Genomic DNA, 20,560 nt, shown 5'->3' with positions numbered 1-20,560 from the left:
CTTTAAAGCTGTTTGGAGTGAGAAGGGGCAGAGGGAGGCTGGCTCAGCTGTTGCCTGAGGAAGGCAGTGTCATGCGAGGAAGGAGAAAGCATACTTCGTTGCTGCTGTCCCCTCCTCCCCACCAAGAAGGGCCTTCAGCCCGGAAAGAGGATGAGGATGGAAGACAGCTCTCCAGCTTCGGTGAGTGAGTGGAGCTGAGCAGCGGAGGTGGGGAGGTCTCCCTGGAGTCCTGCAGGGTTTGTTCATTCCCAGGTTCAATAAATATTTTTTGGCCAGGCATGGTGGTTCGTGCCTGTAATCCTAGCACTTTGGGAGGCTGAGGCAGGAGGATCGCTTGAGCCCAGGAGTTTTTGGCTGCAGTGAGCTGTGATCATGCCATTGCACTCCAGCCTGAGCAACAGAGAAAGACCCTGTCTCTAAAAAATAAAAATTGGCTGGGCACAGTAGCTCACACCTGTAATCCCAGCACTTGGGAGGCCAAGGCTGGTGGATCATGAGGTCAGGAGTTTGAGACATCCTGGCCAACATGGAGAAATCTTGTCTCTACCAAAAAAAAAAAATTAGCTGGGCATGGTGGCAGGTGCCTGTAATCCCAGCTACTTGGGAGGCTGAGGCAGGAGAATCACTTGAACCCAGGAGACGGAGGTTGCAGTGAGCCGAGATCGTGCCACTGCACTCCAGCCTGGGTGACAGTGTGAGACTTTGTCTCAAAAAGAAAAAAAAAAGAATTAAAAAATATATATAAATATTCATGGAGCACCTTACCACGTGCCTATTCCAGTGCTGGGATGCAGCAGTGAACAAAGCAAAGTCCCTGTCCTCCTGGAACTTACATTTCAGAGGTAAAAAGTGAACAAATAAATAAATGTATGGTCAGTGGCAGTCAGTGCTGTGGGTGACAATAAAGGTGAGGAGAGAGTGATAGATTGTACATGGGTGGCCAGATGCGGTGGCTTACTCCTGTAATCCCAGCATTTGGGAGGTTGAGGCATGTGAATCACCTGAGGTCAGGAGTTGGAGACCACCCTAGCCGACATGAAGAAAACGCATCTCTACTAAAAATACAAAAATTAGCTGGGCATGGTGGTGGCACATGCCTGTAATCCCAGCTACTTGGGAGGCTGAGAGAGGAGAATCACTTGAACCCAGGAGGTGGAGGCTGCAGTGAGCCAAGATCGTACCACTGCACTCCAGCCTGGCAACAGAGAGTGACTGCATCTCAAAAAAAAAAAAAAAAAAAGTATGTGGGTGTTTGGAGGGGTGCTGACATTTTAGGTAGGTTGGTTGGTCAGGGAAGGCCTCCCTGATGAGATAAGCAGGGAGGTGAATGACTGAGCCGTGCAGCTGCCAGTGAAAAGGCCCTGAGGTAGGAGCTGGCTTAATGTGTTCAAAAAAAGCACGGAGCCCATGTGGCTGGAAGCAGGTGGGTGAGGGTCCAGGAGATGGGGAATGGGAGCAGGAACACCCTGAGGCCATGGGGAGGATTTTGGACTGGACAGGAAGTGCTGGGGGAAGCCATTGATGAACAATACAACAGCAGGAGCCATTGGTGTTTTATTTTACCCAAAGGTGTAAATAGCAAATTCTGAAAAGAATATTTTGACATCCATGCATGGCAAGTTTCACGAACAGGTTTCTATTTGGGTGACTGTATGCATTTAAGAAAAGATTAAGCCTTGATCCTTGAACACCAGTCAAATTGCCTCCTCGTTCCGTCACTGCAATTGGATGGCTCCAGACAACTTATCTTGATCCAGCAAAGCGTTTGGCATTTGTCGTTATAGATAAGACATAAATGTGAGCTGGATCATAGAGAGCCGGATTTAGAACTGAACAATTCTGATGAAGCTGAAGATCTCTATGAAGTTCCATCCTGGCCCTGGGCTGCCCAGCATTGTCATGAGTCCCTTGAATGGAGGCAGAGGAAGCCACTCTTCACCTGGCAGATGGCTGCTGTCTGGGAGGGAGCTCCGATACAATGGGTGACTGGAGCAGATTCAAGGCAGCCTTGACAGATTGTAAAGTTGGGTGGAAACCAGCAATATGAAATTCACCAGGGATGAGTGCTGAGTTCTGTGTTGAGGTTCCAAAATATTGGTTACATAAGAATAGTACTGGGAAATCTGGTGAGATGGAAATTTTCTATTGAAAAGAGAGAAATAGAGAAACAAAAGGGAGAAGGAAGGGGGAAAGGTAGAAAGGAGACAGATACACTGGCAGTTTTCATTCTGTCCAAAAGCTTATAATCATTTCCCCCTAAATCAGAAGACCCAACAAGGAGGGGAGACTGCTGTTTTCTGGGAAATGGAGTCCTTGTCTTAGGTATCCAGTCCCCTCCCGGCCACCATACTGTGAGAAAGAGAAGGTGACAAACTAGAAAGAACCAGGGAAGGGACACCAGATAAGGATTTTGCCAGGTGGAAACTGATTGATGATGACAACCAGAAATATTGAACTGAAAGGAAAGAGAACTTGGCTGGGACTAGGGCAAGCCAATAGCCATACTCAAATATGGGGTTAAATGGCTGAGGACAAAGAAGAGACCCAGTTTATCATTCATGAAGCCAGAACCAGAACCATGGAGAATCACCAACTGGTGGAAGAGAAAGGCTGCTGCCAGCCCTGGAAACACTCCTTAGCCATTAGCCCTGCCCAGCAATGGATCATATTGCCTGGGCACAGGTGAATTCCCACCTCACCCTGGGCCAACAATAGCAGCTTTTATTACGCCCCTGCTCCTGTCAGGCTTGTGCTAGACTCTTTACATCATTATTTGGTCATTACACCTCATTTAGTCGTTATAGCAACCCTATGAGGTAGAGATTATGACAACTCTCATTTTAAAGGAAGACTGAGGACCAGAAGGCTGAGTAACTTGCCAATGGCTTAATAAGAGACTTAGGGCCAGGCACAGTGGCTCATGCCTATAATCCAAGCACTTTAGGAGGCTGAGGCGTTTGGAATACCTGAGGTCACAAGTTCGAGACCAGCCTGGCCAACACAGTGAAACCCCGTCTCTTCTAAAAATACAAAAATTAGCCGAGCATGGTGGCAGCCGACTGTAACCCCAGCTTCTTGGGAGGCTGAGGCATGAGAATCTCTTGAATCTGGGAGGTGGAGGTTGCAGTGAGCCAAGATCGTACCATTGCACTCCAGCCTGGGTGACAGCAAAAGATTCTATCTTGATGATCAGTAGCTGCAACACTAGAAGGATAGCAGACCAAGAGCAAAGAAAAATTTCTTTGGCTCCAGGAAATCTCCTGACAAAGAGGAAGGCTCATCAAGCCCTCAAAGCCACCCAGGAAAAGCAGGCACTTTTGGCAAAGGAGCAGAGGAAAGGAAGAGGGCCCAGGTTTAAGTGACTGGAGTCACTCCTACATGATTCCTGGAGGCAGAAACATGACAAGGTATGACTCAGACAACTAGAAGTGAAAGCTCATGCCTTGGAATTGCCAGATGAACATTCCTTGGCCTTTGTTGCATCAAAATTGATGGCGAGAGTTTACTGGTGCAGAGAACCATGGCAAGAGTTTGCCTAAAGAAAACTTTTAGTGGTGTCTTTGTAAATGTCACCTCCCAGAACCTAAAATTCTGCGTATAGTGAAACTTTACATGACCTGGAGATTTCCAAATCTAAAGTCTGTCTGGGGACTCATTCTGAAACGCGGACAAGCCAAGATCAAGAATGAGACCATCTCTCTGACAGATAACACAATGATGAGGAGCACCTAGGGAAGTTTGGTGTCATTTGCTTGGAAGACCTCATTCATGAAATTGCCTCCCCAGGGAAGCATTTCCAGGGGATCTCATGGTTCTTGCACCTTTTCCTCCTCCAGTGGCCCATCATGCTACAAAAAATAGAGTGGTCTTCCTCAAGGAGATTGGCACACCTGGGGATCCAGGTGAGCACCTCAATTAACTCATCTGACAGCTGAACTAGACCCAGGTGCCAAACTGCAGTAAATTTTTATCAATGAAGTGGAAGCGTGTGTTTTTGTTTTCTGGGGAATTTTTATCAAGTATCTTCAGAGAAGATTATTTCCTGCTTTATCTTCAAAAACTGGAAAGGGTAAAAGAAAAGACAGTAGCTTATGTTTATAGCAAGCACCTCTCATCACAGTCCAGTTTCAAGGAAAAATATCAGTTTTTTCTTTTCTTTTTTTGAGACAGAATCTCCCTCTGTCTCCAGGCTGGAGGGCAGTGGCACCATCCCAGCTTAACTGCAACTTCTGCCTCCCAAGTTCAAGTGAATCTCCTGCCTCAGCCTCCCAAGTAGCTGGAATTACAGGCACCCACCATCACACTCAGCTAATTTTTGTATTTTTAGTACAGATGGGTTTTCACCATGTTGGCCAGGCTGGACAGCCTTTTCTACATTGGCTGCCGCCTCATCTGAAATCAGCACATTCCGTGGAGGAAGGAGTCCTGCTTTGTTGCATCTTCTATCCTAGGGTTTCATGTTGGTAAATGAGTAACTCTAGCATTTGTACAAGGCTCCCTAAGACTCCTGCAGCAGTCGACCAAGCCCAGGGACATAATTGAATGTGGAGATTCCTGGGGCCTTGTTCTGAAAAAGACCTGAAATACACATAGGAAGAAAGGCCCAAAAATAAATGCTCACTTGTCGCTGAAAAAAAAAAAAAAGAAAAGAGGGTTACTGTAGCCGTAAAAAATTAAAAAATAAAAAAGAAAGAAGACGCTTATGGGGGATAGGAGGTCATACTATCTCCCTAGCACTGCCTGGGTGTTTTGCCCGGAGAAGGGGGCCATCGAGCAGGGAGTTCTTACACTTTTCTGAGACTTTCATGACCGTGCCCCTTGAGAGTGTGTTGTAAGCAACAGCCACTCCCCACCTACGCAAAAATAATTTTTTGCACCAAATTCTGGGGACTCTTGAACCCCAAGAACCCGAATGATGGGATCCTAATCCCAACACTGCCTTGCAGCCCAGAGTCTGGGAGCGCAGAGCCGGGGCTGCACGGTCGGCCGAAGGTGGGCAGTACTGGGGGGCGGTGGGCGGAGCGCTGCCTGGAGGGGGCGGTGCCAGGGGCCCCGCGGTGTGGCGCGCCGCCAGCAGGGGGCGCCGGCGGCGGCTCCGGGCGGAGACAATCGCGCTGAGCGGGCGCCGCAGCCGGAGCGGGAGCCGGAGCTGCGCAGAGCTGGGGCTGCGCGGGGCCGGGCGAGCGGGACCAGGCAGGAGCCATGGACCGCTAGGGCCCGGCCGAGCCCCGCGATGCCGCCGCCGAGTGGCCCCAGCGTCCTCGCGCGGCTGCTGCCGCTGCTGGGGCTGCTGCTCGGCGGCGCCTCCCGGGCTCCGGGCAAGTCGCCGCCGGAGCCCCCCAGCCCGCAGGGTGAGTCTCCGCCGGGAGGGGCCGCGATGGCGGGCCCGCGCCCCCTGATCAGGCTCCCTCCCGTAAGCCCCCACTTCGCGACGCTAGTGAATTGGGGGCTATTCTGTTCCCTGGATTCGTGTGGGGGGAGCTGAGCGATCTGGGGTCGCCGCTTCTGGGGGAAAGTGGAGGCGGGGAGAGGGAGGCTGGCTGGGGCGGGGGTCTCGGGGAGACACAATGGGGAGCGCGAGGGTCCCCAGGCTCGGCGCCACCGCCCCCTCCCGATTTGTTTTTCTCCCTTCTGGTCCGCGAGGCGCTACTGCCTGAGCCATTGTCTACCGAAGACACCCGCCCAGGGGCGGGCTGGGGCGGGCGCCCGCTCCGCAGCCCCCTGCGGGTTCCTAGCTCCCGACCCCGGCTGGGTGGGGGCGCCCGCATCGGGTGCCACCCTAGGCCCGGACCAGAGGCTGGGCGCCTGGAGCTGGGTGTGAAGGGGGGAGGGGAGAAGGGGGAGTGGGTGAGGCTGTGGGCGGGATTGACTGCTGCTAATGGGGTTCTTCGCCCTGGGGCCTGACAGCTCCCAGCCAGTCCCCCTGGTTTAGAATTTGGGGTACACCAAATAAATGCTGGTAAGCCTATGACGGAGGACGAGCGGCAGTTGTGGGGCTCTGAGAAAAGGGGGTACATTGTGATTCTCAGCTCAGGGCGCATGGCAGGCTTGCGGTCGGGGAGCCATGCTGAGCTGGCTGGCTTTGGGCAGTGCCGGCTGGGAGGGCAGGTGCCTGGGTCCCCGTTCAGCAGGCCTCCCGGCACTCCTGTCCTCTACCCGCCCCCAGATCACCCCCTCCTCATCTCACATCTTCTTCGCAGTGGAGGAGACCCTCCCCAGCCACACACCGGGCCCAGGTGGGTGTGTGAGGTGGGGGTGGGGCTGGCTCCTGCAGCAGGAAAGGATGGGGGAGCGAGACCCGGACTCCGCACCCCACCTGCAAGCCTGGACGCTTAGGGGCCTCCGCCCACTCCAGCCCTGTGCCCACCTCCCGGCTCCTGCTCTCCCTCCCCTGCCTGTGGGCCCCATCTCCGCCTGAAGCAGTGTTCACTCCTCACCCCCCACCCGAAGGAACTGGCAGTAAAAGCAGGGTGGGGGAGTCTGGATGAGGGAAGTGGGGTCCGGATGAAGGGAGAGTTCGGATTTCCTCTTGGGTTGAGGCAGGGCTGGATACTGGATACAGTGGATACCGTATGGAATGTCAGGCTTTGAGAAATGGGGAGGAGTCGCCCTCTGCCTCAGTCTCCCCAGCTCTCTAGGGGAGGAGATGAGGTTTTGCTTAGCAGGAAGAAGCCCTAGTTTCTTAGGACGCCCCTCCCCTTCAAGTCCCTCCACCCCAGGGGAAAGGGCCCAGGGAATTGGCTGGAATAGAGCCAGGATAGGGGGTTCTCTGGGGCAGCTGGCGGGGAGCCCAGGTTGAGGGGAAGCAGGAAGGGAATCTGCTAGGCACCTGCCCCCTTCCCCACCACCCCCAAGGTTGGCACAGATGCTTCCTTCAGGCCTTACCTGCCCACCCCAGTTTTGTTTCCCCAGCCTCCTCCCTCTTCTGAGGCTCTGACTCTTGAACCCAAGGCATTCCCTCAAATGACCGTATCTCAGACTGGGGTCCCTCTCCCCAGCTGCTCTATCCAGCTGCTCCTAAGCCTAGGATGGGGGTGGGAGTAGCCAGGCCCTTCTGGCTTCTCAGAATTCCTACTGGTTGGTGGTGTGGGGGGGTGGATGAGGACCTTGTGCACCTCCTCCTAGGCTCTTCCCTTCTCCCACATGGGCACACAGACCTCCACTCTCCCATATTAGCTGGGTTCCCTTGGGCAAGTCACTTAACCTCTCTGAGCCATAATTTACTCATTTGTAAGACATGGAAGGATAGGATTCAAATTAAAGTAAGAATTAAATCATATCAAATGGGCAAAAAAACAGTAGAGGGGTGCCAGCTTCCTGGAGGACCACGGAGTGAGAGTGGCTGGAGGGTGTGCACCCACCCTGCAGGGTTGGGATCTGGCCTGGGAGGGGAGGGGGACTCAGGGGAACAGCTGGATGGGATGCCTAGGGCAGGCGTGGCGTTGGACTGGGAACCTGAGCTAAGACACCTGTCACTGCTGAGTGTCGGGCTCCACTTTAAGTCTTTCTCTCCCCGAAGTCTCCACAGCACCCTGACCTCCCCAGGTCCTGCTGCTCTCAGTGCCAGCCTCTTCCTTCTGCACTCAGCCCACTCCCTACCTGCCTCCTGGGCACCCCACTGAGGCGTCCGCACAAGCGTGACACACGTTGTTAGCAGGAAGGGAGGGTCAAGATGTGTGTTCTTGAGTGAGGGGCTGTGCTGCGAGGGAAAGGGTGCCCCCGATCAGAGAGACTGCCTGGGAAATCTCCCCCTCACCCCATCTGAGGGCAGGATGCCTGCCTGATGGCCTGGCCAGACTCTCCTGGGGCTGGGGTCAGAGGCATCCCTGGAAAGCAAAAGACTTGGGCTTTCCTCCCCAGCCCCCACCACAATAGTTTCCCTTGGGCCTGGGTTGCCCCCTCCCAGATCTCCTTCCCCTTGCCAGGGCCCCAGCTCCCTGCCTGATCTCCTGGGAGGAATGAGGGCGTTGTCATGGTGATTGACTGTAGCTGACCAGCTGGGAGGGGGCAGGAGTTATTTGTTTGGGCTTTGGGTTGGGGTGAGTGCCTAAATCTGAAGGGAAATAGGCTTATGCAAAGGATTCTGGGAAAAGGACAAATGATGGGAATGACCAGTTTCCTAGTGTCCCCTGTCAATTTTTTCCCAAGACCCCAAACTCTGCCCTAGCCTCCATCCTCCCTTTCAAACTGCTCAATCTTGACCCTTCCCCTCTCTGCCTGTGCACCCAGCTTTACTTAGCCTTTCCCAGCCCTCCCGTCCTTCTCCTCTCTCCAGGCCCAGGGTTAAGAATACCACTTCTAGAGGCAGACTGCCAGGTTTGGATCCCAGATCTCCACTTAACTGTAGTCCAAGTATCTAAACTCTTAAGCCTCAGTTTCCTTATCTGTAAAGTGGACAAAGAGCATATTTTATCGAATCTAATATACCACTCACTGACTGTAAGATGCCCCATTAGTTCAGGTACCAGTAAGAAAGGAAACAATGCTGCCAGTTACGATGATGGCATAGCCGGAGCTTAGAAATGGGAAAATGTGACACAGCGCATGTGTTAGACGAGGAAATGTGGGAAGAGTCCCACCTCCCTCATGGGCTGATGGGTTTCAGTGAGTGCTCTGTGAATGCTGGCTCTTAGATCATGCCTTCTCTAGCCTCAGCCCCAAGGACTCTTGCAAACACAGCCCCTTCCTCTGATCTTGGGGCTCCCCCCAGTTCTTTCTCCCTCCCTCGTCCTCACTCCCTTCACTCTATCTTGCCTACAGAGATCCTGATCAAGGTGCAGGTGTATGTAAGCGGGGAGCTGGTGCCCCTGGCCCGGGCCTCAGTGGATGTGTTTGGGAACCGGACTCTGCTGGCGGCTGGCACCACAGACTCAGAAGGCGTGGCCACCCTGCCCCTCAGTTATCGCTTGGGCACCTGGGTGCTGGTCACTGCTGCCCGCCCTGGCTTTCTCACCAACTCTGTGCCCTGGCGTGTTGACAAGCTGCCCTGTGAGTGCAGGGGCAGGTGGAGTGGGGATAGCAGCTGACCCGCCATCAGCCCCTTCCCAAAATAGTTTCCTTGGGGGTGGTGGGGGAGGCTTTCCAGCAGCTGCGGCCTGGGTTGGGGTATGCAGAGGGGGCTGAGGGAGGGTGAAGCCGCTGGGACTCAGATGGAACGGGTGCCTGTCCAGGGAGTGGGGGACCAGCCTTTCCTGGAGCTGACCAGCTACCCCTCCCACAGTGTACGCATCCGTCAGCCTCTACCTGCTCCCCGAGCGGCCAGCCACACTCATCCTCTATGAGGACCTGGTGCACATCCTCCTAGGCTCTCCGGGTAAGGTTCCCCCTCACCCATGCCAACTCTTCTTCCTTCCCCCGACCTGCTCCCATATTAGCTGGGTGTCCTTGAGCAAGTCACTTAACATCTCTGAGCCATAATTTGTTCATTTGTAAGATGTGGAAAGATAGTGCCTACATCATCAAATTGGAGTGAGAATTAAATCACATCGAACATGCAAAAACAGTACAGAAGGTGTTCAATAAATGTTTATAGTTATTGGGGCTTCTCGTGGTTTCTATTCTCATCTATTCCTACCTCCCCTGCCACCTTTATATTCATGGGTCTACACGGATTTGTTGCGCACCTGCTGGGTGCTCCGGGTGCACAGGAAGTGCAAGGCCCAGAGCGAGCCTGCAGCAGTCCTTGCCTACCCCCAGGCTCACTCAGCTAGAACTTACTTCAGCTCCAAGGCCATGCCAGGCACTGTGGCCGGTGCTGGGAACCATGGTGAGGAAGAAGACCCACTCCTTGCCTTTGGACATTCACAGACAAGTAGGAAGACAGATCATTGCAAGCCCTGAAATAGTTCCAGAGAAGGCAGGACAGTGGAGTGGAGGGCAGCTGCTTTCAGTGCTGAGACGGCCCTAACCTGCGAGGGGACCCAGCTGGGTGAGAGCTTGTGGAATGGAGTGGTCGGCCCTTGTGGACTCAGGAGTGAAGGGGAACCAGAGGCTCCTCCACTGGGGAGGAAGGCCAGGGGGGAACATCAGGGTGCAGGGCAGTAGAGGACAGTGAGGGTATGGGGGCTCCATTCCACTTAGCCAAGGTGGGTTTCGGAGTGTGAGGAACCCCTTCCCAGTTTGTAGTCTCAGCTTGAGCCTTTGTCATTGAGCTCTTTCTTTTCTTTTCTTTTCTTTTTTTGAGGTAAGAGTCTCACTCTGTTACCCAGGCTGAAGGGGCACAATCTTGGCTCATTCAATCTCTGCTTTCTGGGTTCAAGTGATTCTCCTGCCTCAGCCTCCCAAGTAGTTGGGATTACAGGCACGTGTTACCACAGCTGGCTAATTTTTGTATTTTTAGATGGAGTTTTGCCAAGTTGGCCAGGCTGGTCTCGAACGCCTGACCTCAGGTGATCCACCTGCCTTGGCCTCCCAAAGTACTGAGATTACAGGCATGAGCCACCGCGCCCAGCCTCACTGAGCTACTTGTTTGCTCATCTTTGTCACTCTGGTCCCAAGCCAGAGGTTTCCGAGTACCCCTGCAGGTTTCTAAGATGCCAGTGGACCCTTTGTGGCCCCCTAGCTTGAAGTCTCCACATGACGCCCACTGCTTTCAATACAAAGCCCAGGTGCCGTCTCAGAGCTGACAGTGCCCTCCAGAGCCTGGGCTTTTCCCATGCCTGTCCTCCTGTCCTTTCCCTCTTTCCTGGCTGAGTCTTCCACATCCTGCAAGACTCCACAGGGCCTCCCCTGAGTGGGGTGAGCCCAGTTCCCCTAGACCTCTGCATCCCTCCATTTGAATAGCAACCCAGGAGGAATGGCACATCAAAGGATGGACCCCGGAGCTGGGGCTTCAATCCGGGCTTGAGGATTGTGACCTCCGGCAAGCTACTGAACCCCTGCCTGCCTCCATTTCTGCACCTCTAAAACGAGGCTGATAATAAAGGCACCTCCCTCAGGGGCTATTTTCCTAACTGAAGGGGTTAATATAGGTAACCTGCTTAGAACAGTGCCCAGCATAGCTTAAAGCCTAATAAATGTTAGCTGTGGCCATATGGTATTGGAATTGTTTATATGTCTGTCCCCTCCACCCCACCACACACACACACAACCTAAACTGTCTACTCCAGTAGCCACTATCTACATATTAAATTAAAGTAAATTAAAATTAATTTTTTTTTTGAGATGGAGTTTCACCCGTTGCCCAGGCTGGAGTGCAATGGCACAATCTCGGCTCACCGCAACCTCCACTTCCTGGGTTCAAGCGATTCTGCCTCGGCCTCCCTAGTAGCTTGGATTACAGGCATGTGCCACTGCGCCTGGCTCATTTTGTACTTTTTGGTAAAGACAGAGTTTCTCCATGTTGGTCAGGCTGGTCTCGAACTCCTGACCTCAGATGATCAGCCCACCTCGGCCTCCCAAAGTGCCGGAATTACAGGTGTGAGCCACCACTCCTGGCCTCATGAAGTTTTTAAGCATTAAAAATTCAGTTCCTTAGTCACACTAGCCACATTTCAAAAGCTTAACAGCCACGTGAGTCCAGTGGGTACCATAATGGGCAGCACAGCTAGAGAACATTCCCATCACAGCAGACAGTTCCAGTGGGTACCCTAAAGGAAGCACCCCACTAGGCTGTGAACTTGAGGGCAGGGAATTCTGTCAATCATCTTTGGGCCCCCAGTGTCTAACCTGGTGCCTGCCACATAGCAGACCATACTGTATGAGCATCTGGATCGCATCATTTTATAGGTTCTGTAAGGAAACTTTCTAAGAAAACAAGTAAATTGCTCAGGGTCACACAGAGATTTCAGGTCCATGTCCCTTGCAAGTGAACATTCTATGACTGCCCAGCTTTCTCCCCAAGGCATCTCCCTCCCTGGCCTTCCGAAGTGGCCTGACCCAGTGTCCCTCTTCTCCTTGGATACTGGCTTTCTGCTCTGGTCCCTGAGGATCCCTGTCCCTAGTCAGGCCACTGCAGCCCCTCTCTCCCTCCAGGGGCCCGCTCCCAACCCTTGGTGCAGTTCCAGCGCCGGGCTGCCCGCCTGCCTGTCAGCTCCACCTACAGCCAGCTCTGGGCCTCGCTCACACCTGCCAGCACCCAGCAGGAAATGCGGGCTTTCCCTGCCTTCCTGGGCACTGAGGCCTCCAGCTCAGGTAACCTGGGTGCCCAACGTGGACGGGGTCTCCCTGGGCTCAGGATCAGCCCTCAGCCCTGTGCCCTCATCCTTCAGGCAATGGCTCCTGGCTGGAGCTGATGCCCCTGGCTGCTGTGAGCGTGCACCTGCTGACAGGTAATGGGACAGAGGTGCCACTCTCAGGCCCCATTCACCTGTCCCTGCCCATGCCCTCCGAGACTCGTGCCCTGACCGTGGGCACCAGCATTCCAGCCTGGAGATTCGACCCCAAGAGTGGTAAGTGCCTCAGGGGGTTGCAGGTGATGGAGCTGAGGGCAGAAAGTGGGACCTGAGTGGGAGGGATTCAAGTGTGACAAAACCCCTACCTCTCCCAGGGCTGTGGGTGCGCAATGGCACTGGTGTAATCCGGAAGGAAGGCCGGCAGCTCTACTGGACCTTCGTCTCCCCCCAGCTGGGGTACTGGGTGGCCGCCATGGCCTCCCCCACGGCTGGTAAGAGTGGTGGGGCAGTGGGGGTACAAGCCATGGGGGAGGGGCCTGGGAGACTGGACTTCTGAAAGGCAGGAAGGACATCCACACCTGGACGCTAAGCCCTCACCTGGCACAGGGCTGGTCACCATCACGTCGGGCATCCAGGACATTGGCACCTACCACACCATCTTCCTGCTCACCATCCTGGCAGCCCTGGCCCTGCTGGTGCTCATCCTGCTCTGTCTGCTCATCTACTATTGCCGGTGAGCACCAGGCTTCCCCCACCTTCCTCTCTTCTCCTTTCCTCTGACTGAGGCCTGTACCTGCACAGGGCCCTGGGGCTCCCAAAATGCATAAAATCCACTTCTGGTCCTCCAAGGGCAGACAGGATAACTTCCTGCGCACATGAAGGACCTGAAGGGCTGGTGCTGGTGGCTGAAGACAGCGGGGAGGTGGGAGGGGAGGCAGGGACCCTCCAGAGAGATCTGCCACTGCCCCTACCAGCCCTGCTCTCACTCCCAGAGGACTCCAGGCCGGACACACCCACAGACGGCTTCTGTGCTCCTCCCGGTTCTCACAGCACGTCCTACATGCAAAGGAGTGCAGAGTTTACGTCCAGGGGAACCCCAAATGGACACGGCTCCCTGCCATCTCTCCTGAGCACCCAGGCACTCTCCCCACCTCTTCCAATATATTCATCCCTTGTCTTGTATCTGAGGGGGTTCGAGGCCTGCTCTGGCCCTCACCCTTTCCTGAGAGGCCCCTTCTGCTCCCTCTCTTCCAGGAGGCGCTGCCTGAAGCCGAGGCAACAGCACCGCAAGCTGCAGCTAGCGGGGCCCTCAGACGGTAACAAACGAGACCAGGCCACCTCGATGTCCCAGCTCCACCTCATCTGTGGGGGACCCCTGGAGCCCGCCCCGTCGGGGGACCCCGAGGCTCCGCCTCCAGGCCCCCTCCACTCGGCCTTCTCCAGCTCCCGGGACTTGGCCTCCTCCCGGGACGACTTCTTCCGCGCCAAGCCGCGCTCTGCCAGCCGCCCGGCCGCCGAGCCTTCGAGTGCCCGTGGGGGCGAGAGCGCTGGGCTTAAGGGCGTGCGCTCGGCCGAGGGCCCTGGCGGGCTGGAGCCCGGCCTGGAGGAGTATCGGCGGGGGCCCTCGGGGGCCGCAGCTTTCCTGCACGAGCCGCCCTCGCCGCCGCCGCCCTTCGACCACTACCTGGGCCACAAGGGGGCGGCCGAGAGCAAGACCCCCGACTTCCTGCTGTCGCAGTCGGTGGACCAGCTGGCGCGGCCGCCGTCGCTGGGCCAGGCGGGGCAGCTGATCTTCTGCGGCTCCATCGACCACCTCAAGGACAACGTCTACCGCAACGTCATGCCCACACTGGTGATCCCCGCGCACTACGTGCGCCTCGGCGGCGAGGCGGGCGCCGCGGGCGTGGGCGACGAGCCGGCCCCGCCTGAGGGCGCGGCCCCCGGCCCGGCGCGCGCTTTTCCCCAGCCTGACCCCCAGCGCCCGCAGATGCAGGGCCACCCGGGCGCGGGGGGCGAGGGCGGCGGGGGCGGCAGCGAGGGCTGGGGGGGCGGGCGCGCAGCGCCCGTCAGCGGCTCGGTCACCATCCCGGTGCTGTTCAACGAATCCACCATGGCGCAGCTCAACGGGGAGCTGCAGGCGCTGACCGAGAAGAAGCTGCTGGAACTGGGCGTCAAGCCGCACCCGCGAGCCTGGTTCGTGTCCCTCGACGGGCGCTCCAACTCGCAAGTGCGTCACTCTTACATCGACCTGCAGGCGGGCGGCGGGGGCCGCAGCACCGACGCCAGCCTGGACTCAGGCGTCGACGTGCACGAGGCGCGGCCCGCGCGCCGCCGGCCCCCGAGGGAGGAACGGGAGCGCGCCCCGCCCGCCGCGCCGCCGCCCCCGCCCGCGCCCCCGCGCCTGGCGCTCAGCGAAGACACGGAGCCCAGCAGCAGCGAGAGTCGCACGGGCCTCTGCTCTCCCGAAGACAACTCACTGACGCCGCTGCTGGACGAGGTGGCGGCGCCCGAGGGACGGGCAGCCACGGTACCCCGGGGGCGGGGCCGCAGCCGCGGGGACAGCTCCCGCAGCAGCGCCAGCGAGCTGCGGCGCGACTCGCTCACCAGCCCGGAGGACGAGCTGGGGGCGGAGGTGGGCGACGAGGCGGGAGACAAGAAGAGCCCGTGGCAGCGGCGGGAGGAGCGGCCGCTGATGGTGTTCAATGTCAAGTAGGCCCGCGCCGGGCCTGGCACCGCCCCTCCTGCGCGGGCCCGCACCCGGGGTGCGCGCCCTGGGGGCCTGCGGGGCCCTGATGCGTTGCCCCCAGCCGTAGGCCGGAGAGGGACCCAGGGGCCTCGGAGCCGTTCCGTGGTAGGTGCCGGGTTGTGTCTTACAAGGGACCCTGTGTCTGCCTCCAAGCCGGGGAGGAGGGGGGTCCAGCCCCCACGGGGAGGTGCCGGGGAGGAGGGCTGGGGGGAAGCAGTGCCTGTGTAGCGTGGCTGTATATAGAAAGCTCTATTGTGGGAAAGCTGGAGGGGTGACCCAGCCTCAGCTACTAGTGTGAGGGCTGGGAAGGAAGGGGGCATTCTCTATGGCCCCCTGGGAGGGGAGGGAGTGCTGCTTGCTGACTAGCCCACCTCTGGGCTACGATGTCACAGGGCTGGTGGCTGGGGCAGCTCTGGGGACTAGGGGGTAATGTGATATGGCCGTTGTGGGCAGCAGCAAATATAAACTGGTGAGGTTAAGGCCGTGTGTGTCTTTCTGTGGGGAAGGGGAGGGGAGTGCTGACAGTGGAGCGAACTCTTGCTCTGGGGCCCTGGGGAGGGCAGGCAGGGCGGCAAATCACACGCTGTTAAGAAAGTGTACAAACTTTATTGGAACGCGCGCGCGCGCGCACACACACCCCTGTGGATAGGGAAAAGCACCTGGCCACAGGGTCCACAGAAACGGGGAGAGGATGGCAGCTTGTAATGTGGCTTTTGCCCCAACCCCCTTCTGACAGGCAAGGCTTTAGATTGAGGCCCCACCTCCCATGGTGATGGGGAGTTCAGAATGGGGGCCAGGGAGAATTTGGTTGGGGAGAGGAGCTAGGGAGGCCTGAGCAGAGGGCACCCTCCAAGTGGGGTCCCGAGGGCTGCAGAGTCTTCAGTCCTGTCCCTCACAGCAGCTGTCTCAAGGCTGGGTCCCTCAAAGGGGTGTCCCAGCGCAGGGTCTCCCTGCGCAAACACTTGGTGCCCTTGGCTGAGCAGCGGAAGCCGGCAGGACAGCAGTGGCGCTGATCGGCACAACAGACGCCCTGGATGGTCAGAGGGGGACGAGAGGGTTGGACATGGCGGGACCAGGTCCCTGGCCATACCCAGCCCCACGGTGGGGGGTGGCACTGACCTGGCGGTAGGGACAGCAGGCCCAGCCCCCTTGGCTGTCTCGGCAGCAGGTCTGGTCATCATGGCAGAAGTGCCCTGCCCCACATTCGACGTCCCTCATGCCCACGTGAGGGCCACGGGCCAGGAAGGTGGCAGGCTGGGCAGAGACCGCTTCCTTCTCACAGGATCGGGCCTTCACGTTGCAGGTGTAGCCAGCTGGGCAGCAGTGCTGGCGATCCTCACAGCACACAGCCTGGTGGGGAGGGGGTGCAGAATGGCATTACGTTCCGTCCCTTCGCCGGGTTTAGCGCCCTTACCCAGGGGCAGGCAGGGAGGCACTCACATGGGGCAGCTGGCAGCAGGCCCAGCCCCCGCCCAGGCTCGGGCAGCAGGTCTGCCCAACTGGACAGCTGGTGTGCTGGTCGCAGCCGATGTCTCTGGGGTGGGATCCGGAAGCCTGGCGGGCAGGCATCTTCTCCAGCCCAGCCACGATCTTGGGTCCCCGCTGACACCGCCCCTCGGCGACACACGTATAGCCCTGGGGGCAGCAGTGCTGGTGGTCCGAGCAGCAGACAGCCTGGGGATGGGCAGAAAAGGCCGTTCTAGGTAGCGACATGTGGGGCACAGTGCCGAGCCCCTACCTCCTCCAGCCTGCCTCTCCTGCTCATAGCGCCTCCGGCTGGGGATGAATCTGACAGAGCTGGGTGCCACCTATGGGTGAAGCAGAGGGCAGAAAGCAATAGGAGTCTGGCCACCACCTGCCCAGGCCAAGGTGCTGTCCCCTCCCATGTACCTCTGGGGCTGGACAGCAGCCCCACTCTCCAGACATGAGTTGGCAGCAGGTATTGGAGGGGGGACAGCTGGTGACGTTATCACAGGGGACATCTCTCTTCAAGGCTTGTGGGTCCGGCAGGCTGAGGTGAGCCGGGGCCTTCTCCATCCAGGGTACCTGATGGGTCCCCTGTTCACAGGTACCCTTCTGTGTGTCACACGTAAATCCTGAGGGGCAGCAGTGTATGTGGTCCTCACAGCACACAGCCTAGGGCGGATAGGGAAGGGCCAGTGGGCACTGGGGTCCAGCTGGCTGCCACAGTGCTCAGCTCACCCAACCACCACCCCTGAGTACCTGCGTAAAAGGGCAGCAGCCCCAGGCCCCCGACTGTAGGCGGCAGCAGGTGTAACCATCTGGGCAGCTCACCTCCGTGTCACATTTCACATCACCCACTGTGAGGAAGACAGAGGACAGGTCAGAAGTGGCACTGGGGACCCTCAGGGGTATCCACACTTTGCCAGCTCCACAGCTGGAACCAGGTATTGAAGATGGAGGGTACCATTTACACCATCATGCAGTGATCTTACTGCCAGGCCCAAAACGGAGGAAAGGGGCCCCACCCCTGAATCTGTGCCTGCCTCTGATACTTGTGTGTGCAGGCAGCTTGGTGAGGAGGTCCGTAGCGTGCTCCTTGGAGAGGCACTTATTCTGGATCAGGTCACACACACTGTTTTGGGGGCAACAGTGCAGGTGGTCGGAGCAGCAGGTGGCCTGAGTGGGACAGGGGTGGGTTTTTGTCACTTCCAGGCTCAGTAGCGCACAGGGAGCAGCCAGCCTGATGGCTGGCACTGCTCCAATCCCCCACTAGGGGGTGGCATGAGTCCAGGATCAGCCAGGCTCCCAGCAAGCAGCCAGCCAGCCCCAGGCCCCAGAGACCCTATAAGGTGCATGGCAGGGCCAGGTGGCTGGGGGCACACAGCCAAGCTGGCTCCATCCCCTCACTCACATTGGGCATTGGGCAGCAGCCATACTTCCCACTGGGCAGCTCACAGCAGGTAGAACCATCAGGGCAATGGGATTGTGCATCCGGACACATGACCAAGCTGGACAAAGCCACTGGAAGAGGAGCAAGCATGAGGGGCACCCAGGGTGGACGGAACTTTTTCCCACACTTGGAGTCAGTGAGATGCCGCCCCAGCCCCAACCTGATGCTCTCCCACTTCCTCACCTGCCCTATTAGTCCTCTGTGCAGGGATCTTCTTTGCCAGAGGATGGGTGCCCGTGGGTGTGATGCAACGGATGTGAACCAGGTCGCAGGAGGCACCATGCGGACAGCAGTGCACCCTGTCTTCACAGCAGGAAGCCTGAGGAAAGATAGTCCTGACTCTGTCTTCACCCCCGTGCCCCTAGCCGCCACCCTCTGCCCCTACCTCCCTCCACATACCCCCATCTCCCCAGATTTGTACCTGGGGCATGGGACAGCACCCCCAGGAGCCATCAACCATAATGCAGCATGTGGAGGAGTCAGGGCATTCGAACTGGCTATCAGGGCACTGGACGGCACCCACGGAGTTGTTACCTGTGGACCAGATGACCCAGGATTCTACCAATCCACTTGGGGAAGGTGACTCCCCCGTCACGCAAGAGCTAGTGGCACCAGAGTCTGCAGGCCCAGCTACTGGGGCTTGGGGGTGACACTAGGGCTCAGTGATCTCCTAAGCATGCCTAACTCACCCTCCTCATGATCCAGCCCCTCCCTCAGCAAGATGGCATGGGGCAGGGGCATCCATTGACCATGTTGGCATTAGACCGGCCCAGCACAACCTCCCGCACCCCCACGCCTGGGCCTGGAGTCTTGTACTTTCTCCTGCCCCTCCTATCCCCAGTGCTGCCCCTCTATCCGCAGCAGGGGTGTGGCTTAGTACAGATGCCACATGAATGAAGGCACGAGGGCAGGAATCAGGGCTATCCAGCCAGCCTGGGTTCCAGGCTCTACATGCTGCCCGTCTGTCTGCCCTGCACCCGCACCCTGGCTGCACCTGATCTTTGGAAGCAGGATTGCCCGTCTGCACTGCAGTGGAAGCCCCGTGGGCAGCAGTGATGGCCATCCCCGCATGCCACGGCCTGTGGGACACAGAGAAGCCTGCATTAGCAAGGCCCTTTTATCTGCAGGTGGGAGAATGCAGGAAAAGCATAAATGCAGACGTGAGTCCCTCCATCGGGCTGATGGCACGCTTACCTCTGGGAAGGGGCAGCAACTGGAAGTCCCTGAGACAGTGAGGAGGCAAGAGTGGCCGGCAGAGCAGTGGGCATCAACCTGGCAGGGGCCACCCAGAGGCCTGCTCAGTGTTGTGGGCCATTTGTCCTGGAAAGACAGGGGAGATGATAAACCACAGACTGGTGCCTGGCATCCTCCTCTGGCCAATCCAAGATGACCCTTTGGGAAAACCCAGGCTGCCAGCTCTTGCCTAGGCTGAGGGGCGCTCACCAGAAGGGGACTGCAGCAGCTGTAGCTGGCTCCTCCGGGGTCCAGGCAGCAGGCCACAGGGCAGAACTGACCATCTGGGCACCAAGTTCCAGCCACCAGCCCTGCTGTTAAGGCCACCCAGCTCACCAGGGTCCACATGGTCTGCCTGCAAAGTACCAAGGAGCATCTGGCAACTGCTTAAGCCCGTGCCACCCTTGATTCTGAAGCCACTCAGTCCCCCAGCCCCAGGCCAAGGTCCTGGCCTGGGACTGCCTCAGCCTCCTCGACACCTCCCTGTCCAGGCAGGCAAAAAGCTGCAGGGGCTGAGTCAGCTGACTACAACGCCCTGTGTGTGACCTGCCCCAGCGCCTGTGGACCCGTGAGCATGAATGCTGATGTGTATACATGTGCGTCCGAATCCCCAACACATGATTTAACAACTGGGCCTCGCTGGGCAGGCTTACGAGTTAGAAAGATGTGATTTTTGTGGGTCTGATCTGTGCAGATGTGGGATATCTCTGAGGTGAGGGGAAGGCATCGGTAGCCATGGGAGAGGACAGGGCTAGAGTACAGGGAGGGAGTCCCCCCAGAAAAAAACCAGGGTTCCCCTCCAGATGCCTCCTTGCCTGACACCATGTTCATACCTGCACCCCACTAAGGCTTGCGGGAAGTGGCCACATGAGGACATGAGAAACCACAGGGGTGAGAAGGTTGTGAAAAAGGAAGTATGGTGGCCAGCGGAGTCTGGGCTGCCCTCCCCAGAGGCCAGTCACCACCTGCCATTAATGTCCCCTCCTCACCCAGGGAAGGGGACACAGAGGATAGGTCCGCCTTTGAGACACCTGTGTTCTGAGGGTCCCCCACACCTCTAGGGCCCTCTGAGATTCCCCAAGCATGCTAACCCCCACCCCTGCCTCTCCCTCTATTCTGGAAGTGAAACTCAGCCACATGTGGAGAGAGACCATGTGTGCCCACTGGGCTGCCCATCTGAGTCACCAGGAGGAACTGAGCTTTGAGTCTCTGTGGGGAGCAGCCTTTCACTTCCTAAACAACTCTTCTCCCAGGCTCAGCTAGCCCAGCTAGCTCAGGGGGGTGGCCAGAGAGGTTATGCAGCCTGAAGGAGTGACAACCGTCTTGTAATTGGCTCCTAAGCCAGTTAGTTACAAGACTCTCCATATTTTATTTCTGTGCAATGACCATCCAAAGTAGTAATTAACATCTTTACTTTTATTTTAGAGATGAGGTATTGCTATGTTACCCAGGCTGGACTCAAACTCCTGGGATCAAGCAACCCCCCACCTCAGCCTCCCAAGTAGCTGGGACTTCGGGTGCGTGCCACCACACCTGCTCACTTTTTTTTTTTTT

At 57.4% G+C, this 20,560-nt stretch overlaps 2 protein-coding genes across 4 annotated transcripts in view; one reads left to right on the top strand and one right to left on the bottom strand.

The window, feature by feature from the left end:
• Positions 1 to 5,110: 5,110 nt before the first annotated feature.
• Positions 5,111 to 15,338, top strand: FAM171A2 (family with sequence similarity 171 member A2). The gene is made up of 8 exons (XM_017516087.2): positions 5,111 to 5,351; positions 8,761 to 8,988; positions 9,221 to 9,313; positions 11,974 to 12,132; positions 12,210 to 12,389; positions 12,488 to 12,604; positions 12,720 to 12,846; positions 13,368 to 15,338. Exons 1-8 carry the CDS (start codon positions 5,234 to 5,236, stop codon positions 14,824 to 14,826), a joined length of 2,481 nt encoding a protein of 826 aa, XP_017371576.1. The 5' UTR covers positions 5,111 to 5,233; the 3' UTR covers positions 14,827 to 15,338.
• Positions 15,339 to 15,445: 107 nt separating this feature from the next.
• GRN (granulin precursor) overlaps positions 15,446 to 20,560 on the bottom strand; it is a 7,852-nt gene continuing 2,737 nt past the window's right edge. For 2 of the 3 annotated variants that reach the window (XM_017516088.2, XM_017516089.2), the window contains exons 2-13: positions 19,217 to 19,361; positions 18,968 to 19,093; positions 18,768 to 18,852; positions 18,195 to 18,307; positions 17,957 to 18,092; positions 17,735 to 17,844; positions 17,367 to 17,499; positions 17,083 to 17,180; positions 16,750 to 16,995; positions 16,300 to 16,533; positions 15,979 to 16,209; positions 15,446 to 15,889 (exon numbers count right to left, since the gene is read on the bottom strand). In XM_017516088.2, the coding sequence (XP_017371577.1) occupies positions 15,752 to 15,889; positions 15,979 to 16,209; positions 16,300 to 16,533; positions 16,750 to 16,995; positions 17,083 to 17,180; positions 17,367 to 17,499; positions 17,735 to 17,844; positions 17,957 to 18,092; positions 18,195 to 18,307; positions 18,768 to 18,852; positions 18,968 to 19,093; positions 19,217 to 19,354 (1,788 nt within the window). In that variant the 5' untranslated portion in view covers positions 19,355 to 19,361 and the 3' untranslated portion in view covers positions 15,446 to 15,751. The remainder of the gene's footprint in view (positions 15,890 to 15,978; positions 16,210 to 16,299; positions 16,534 to 16,749; positions 16,996 to 17,082; positions 17,181 to 17,366; positions 17,500 to 17,734; positions 17,845 to 17,956; positions 18,093 to 18,194; positions 18,308 to 18,767; positions 18,853 to 18,967; positions 19,094 to 19,216; positions 19,362 to 20,560) is intronic. The other variant, XM_017516090.1, reaches the window with a different exon arrangement.

Source organism: Cebus imitator, unplaced genomic scaffold (assembly GCF_001604975.1).
Source record: "Cebus imitator isolate Cc_AM_T3 unplaced genomic scaffold, Cebus_imitator-1.0 Scaffold573, whole genome shotgun sequence".
In the NCBI taxonomy this organism is placed as follows: Eukaryota; Metazoa; Chordata; class Mammalia; order Primates; family Cebidae; genus Cebus; species Cebus imitator.
Note: the sequence above shows the minus strand (reverse complement) of the source record. Positions and strands in the feature narration are given on the sequence as shown.

What these genes read in the sequence shown, in the direction of transcription:
- FAM171A2 (XM_017516087.2), top strand. Translation starts at nt 5,234, where the DNA reads ATGCCGCCGCCGAGTGGCCCCAGCGTCCTCGCGCGGCTGCTGCCGCTG. An exon ending in GAGATTCGACCCCAAGAGTG is followed by an intron (nt 12,390 to 12,487) that starts GTAAGTGCCTCA and finishes TACCTCTCCCAG; the next exon opens with GGCTGTGGGTGCGCAATGGC. An exon ending in CATGGCCTCCCCCACGGCTG is followed by an intron (nt 12,605 to 12,719) that starts GTAAGAGTGGTG and finishes CACCTGGCACAG; the next exon opens with GGCTGGTCACCATCACGTCG.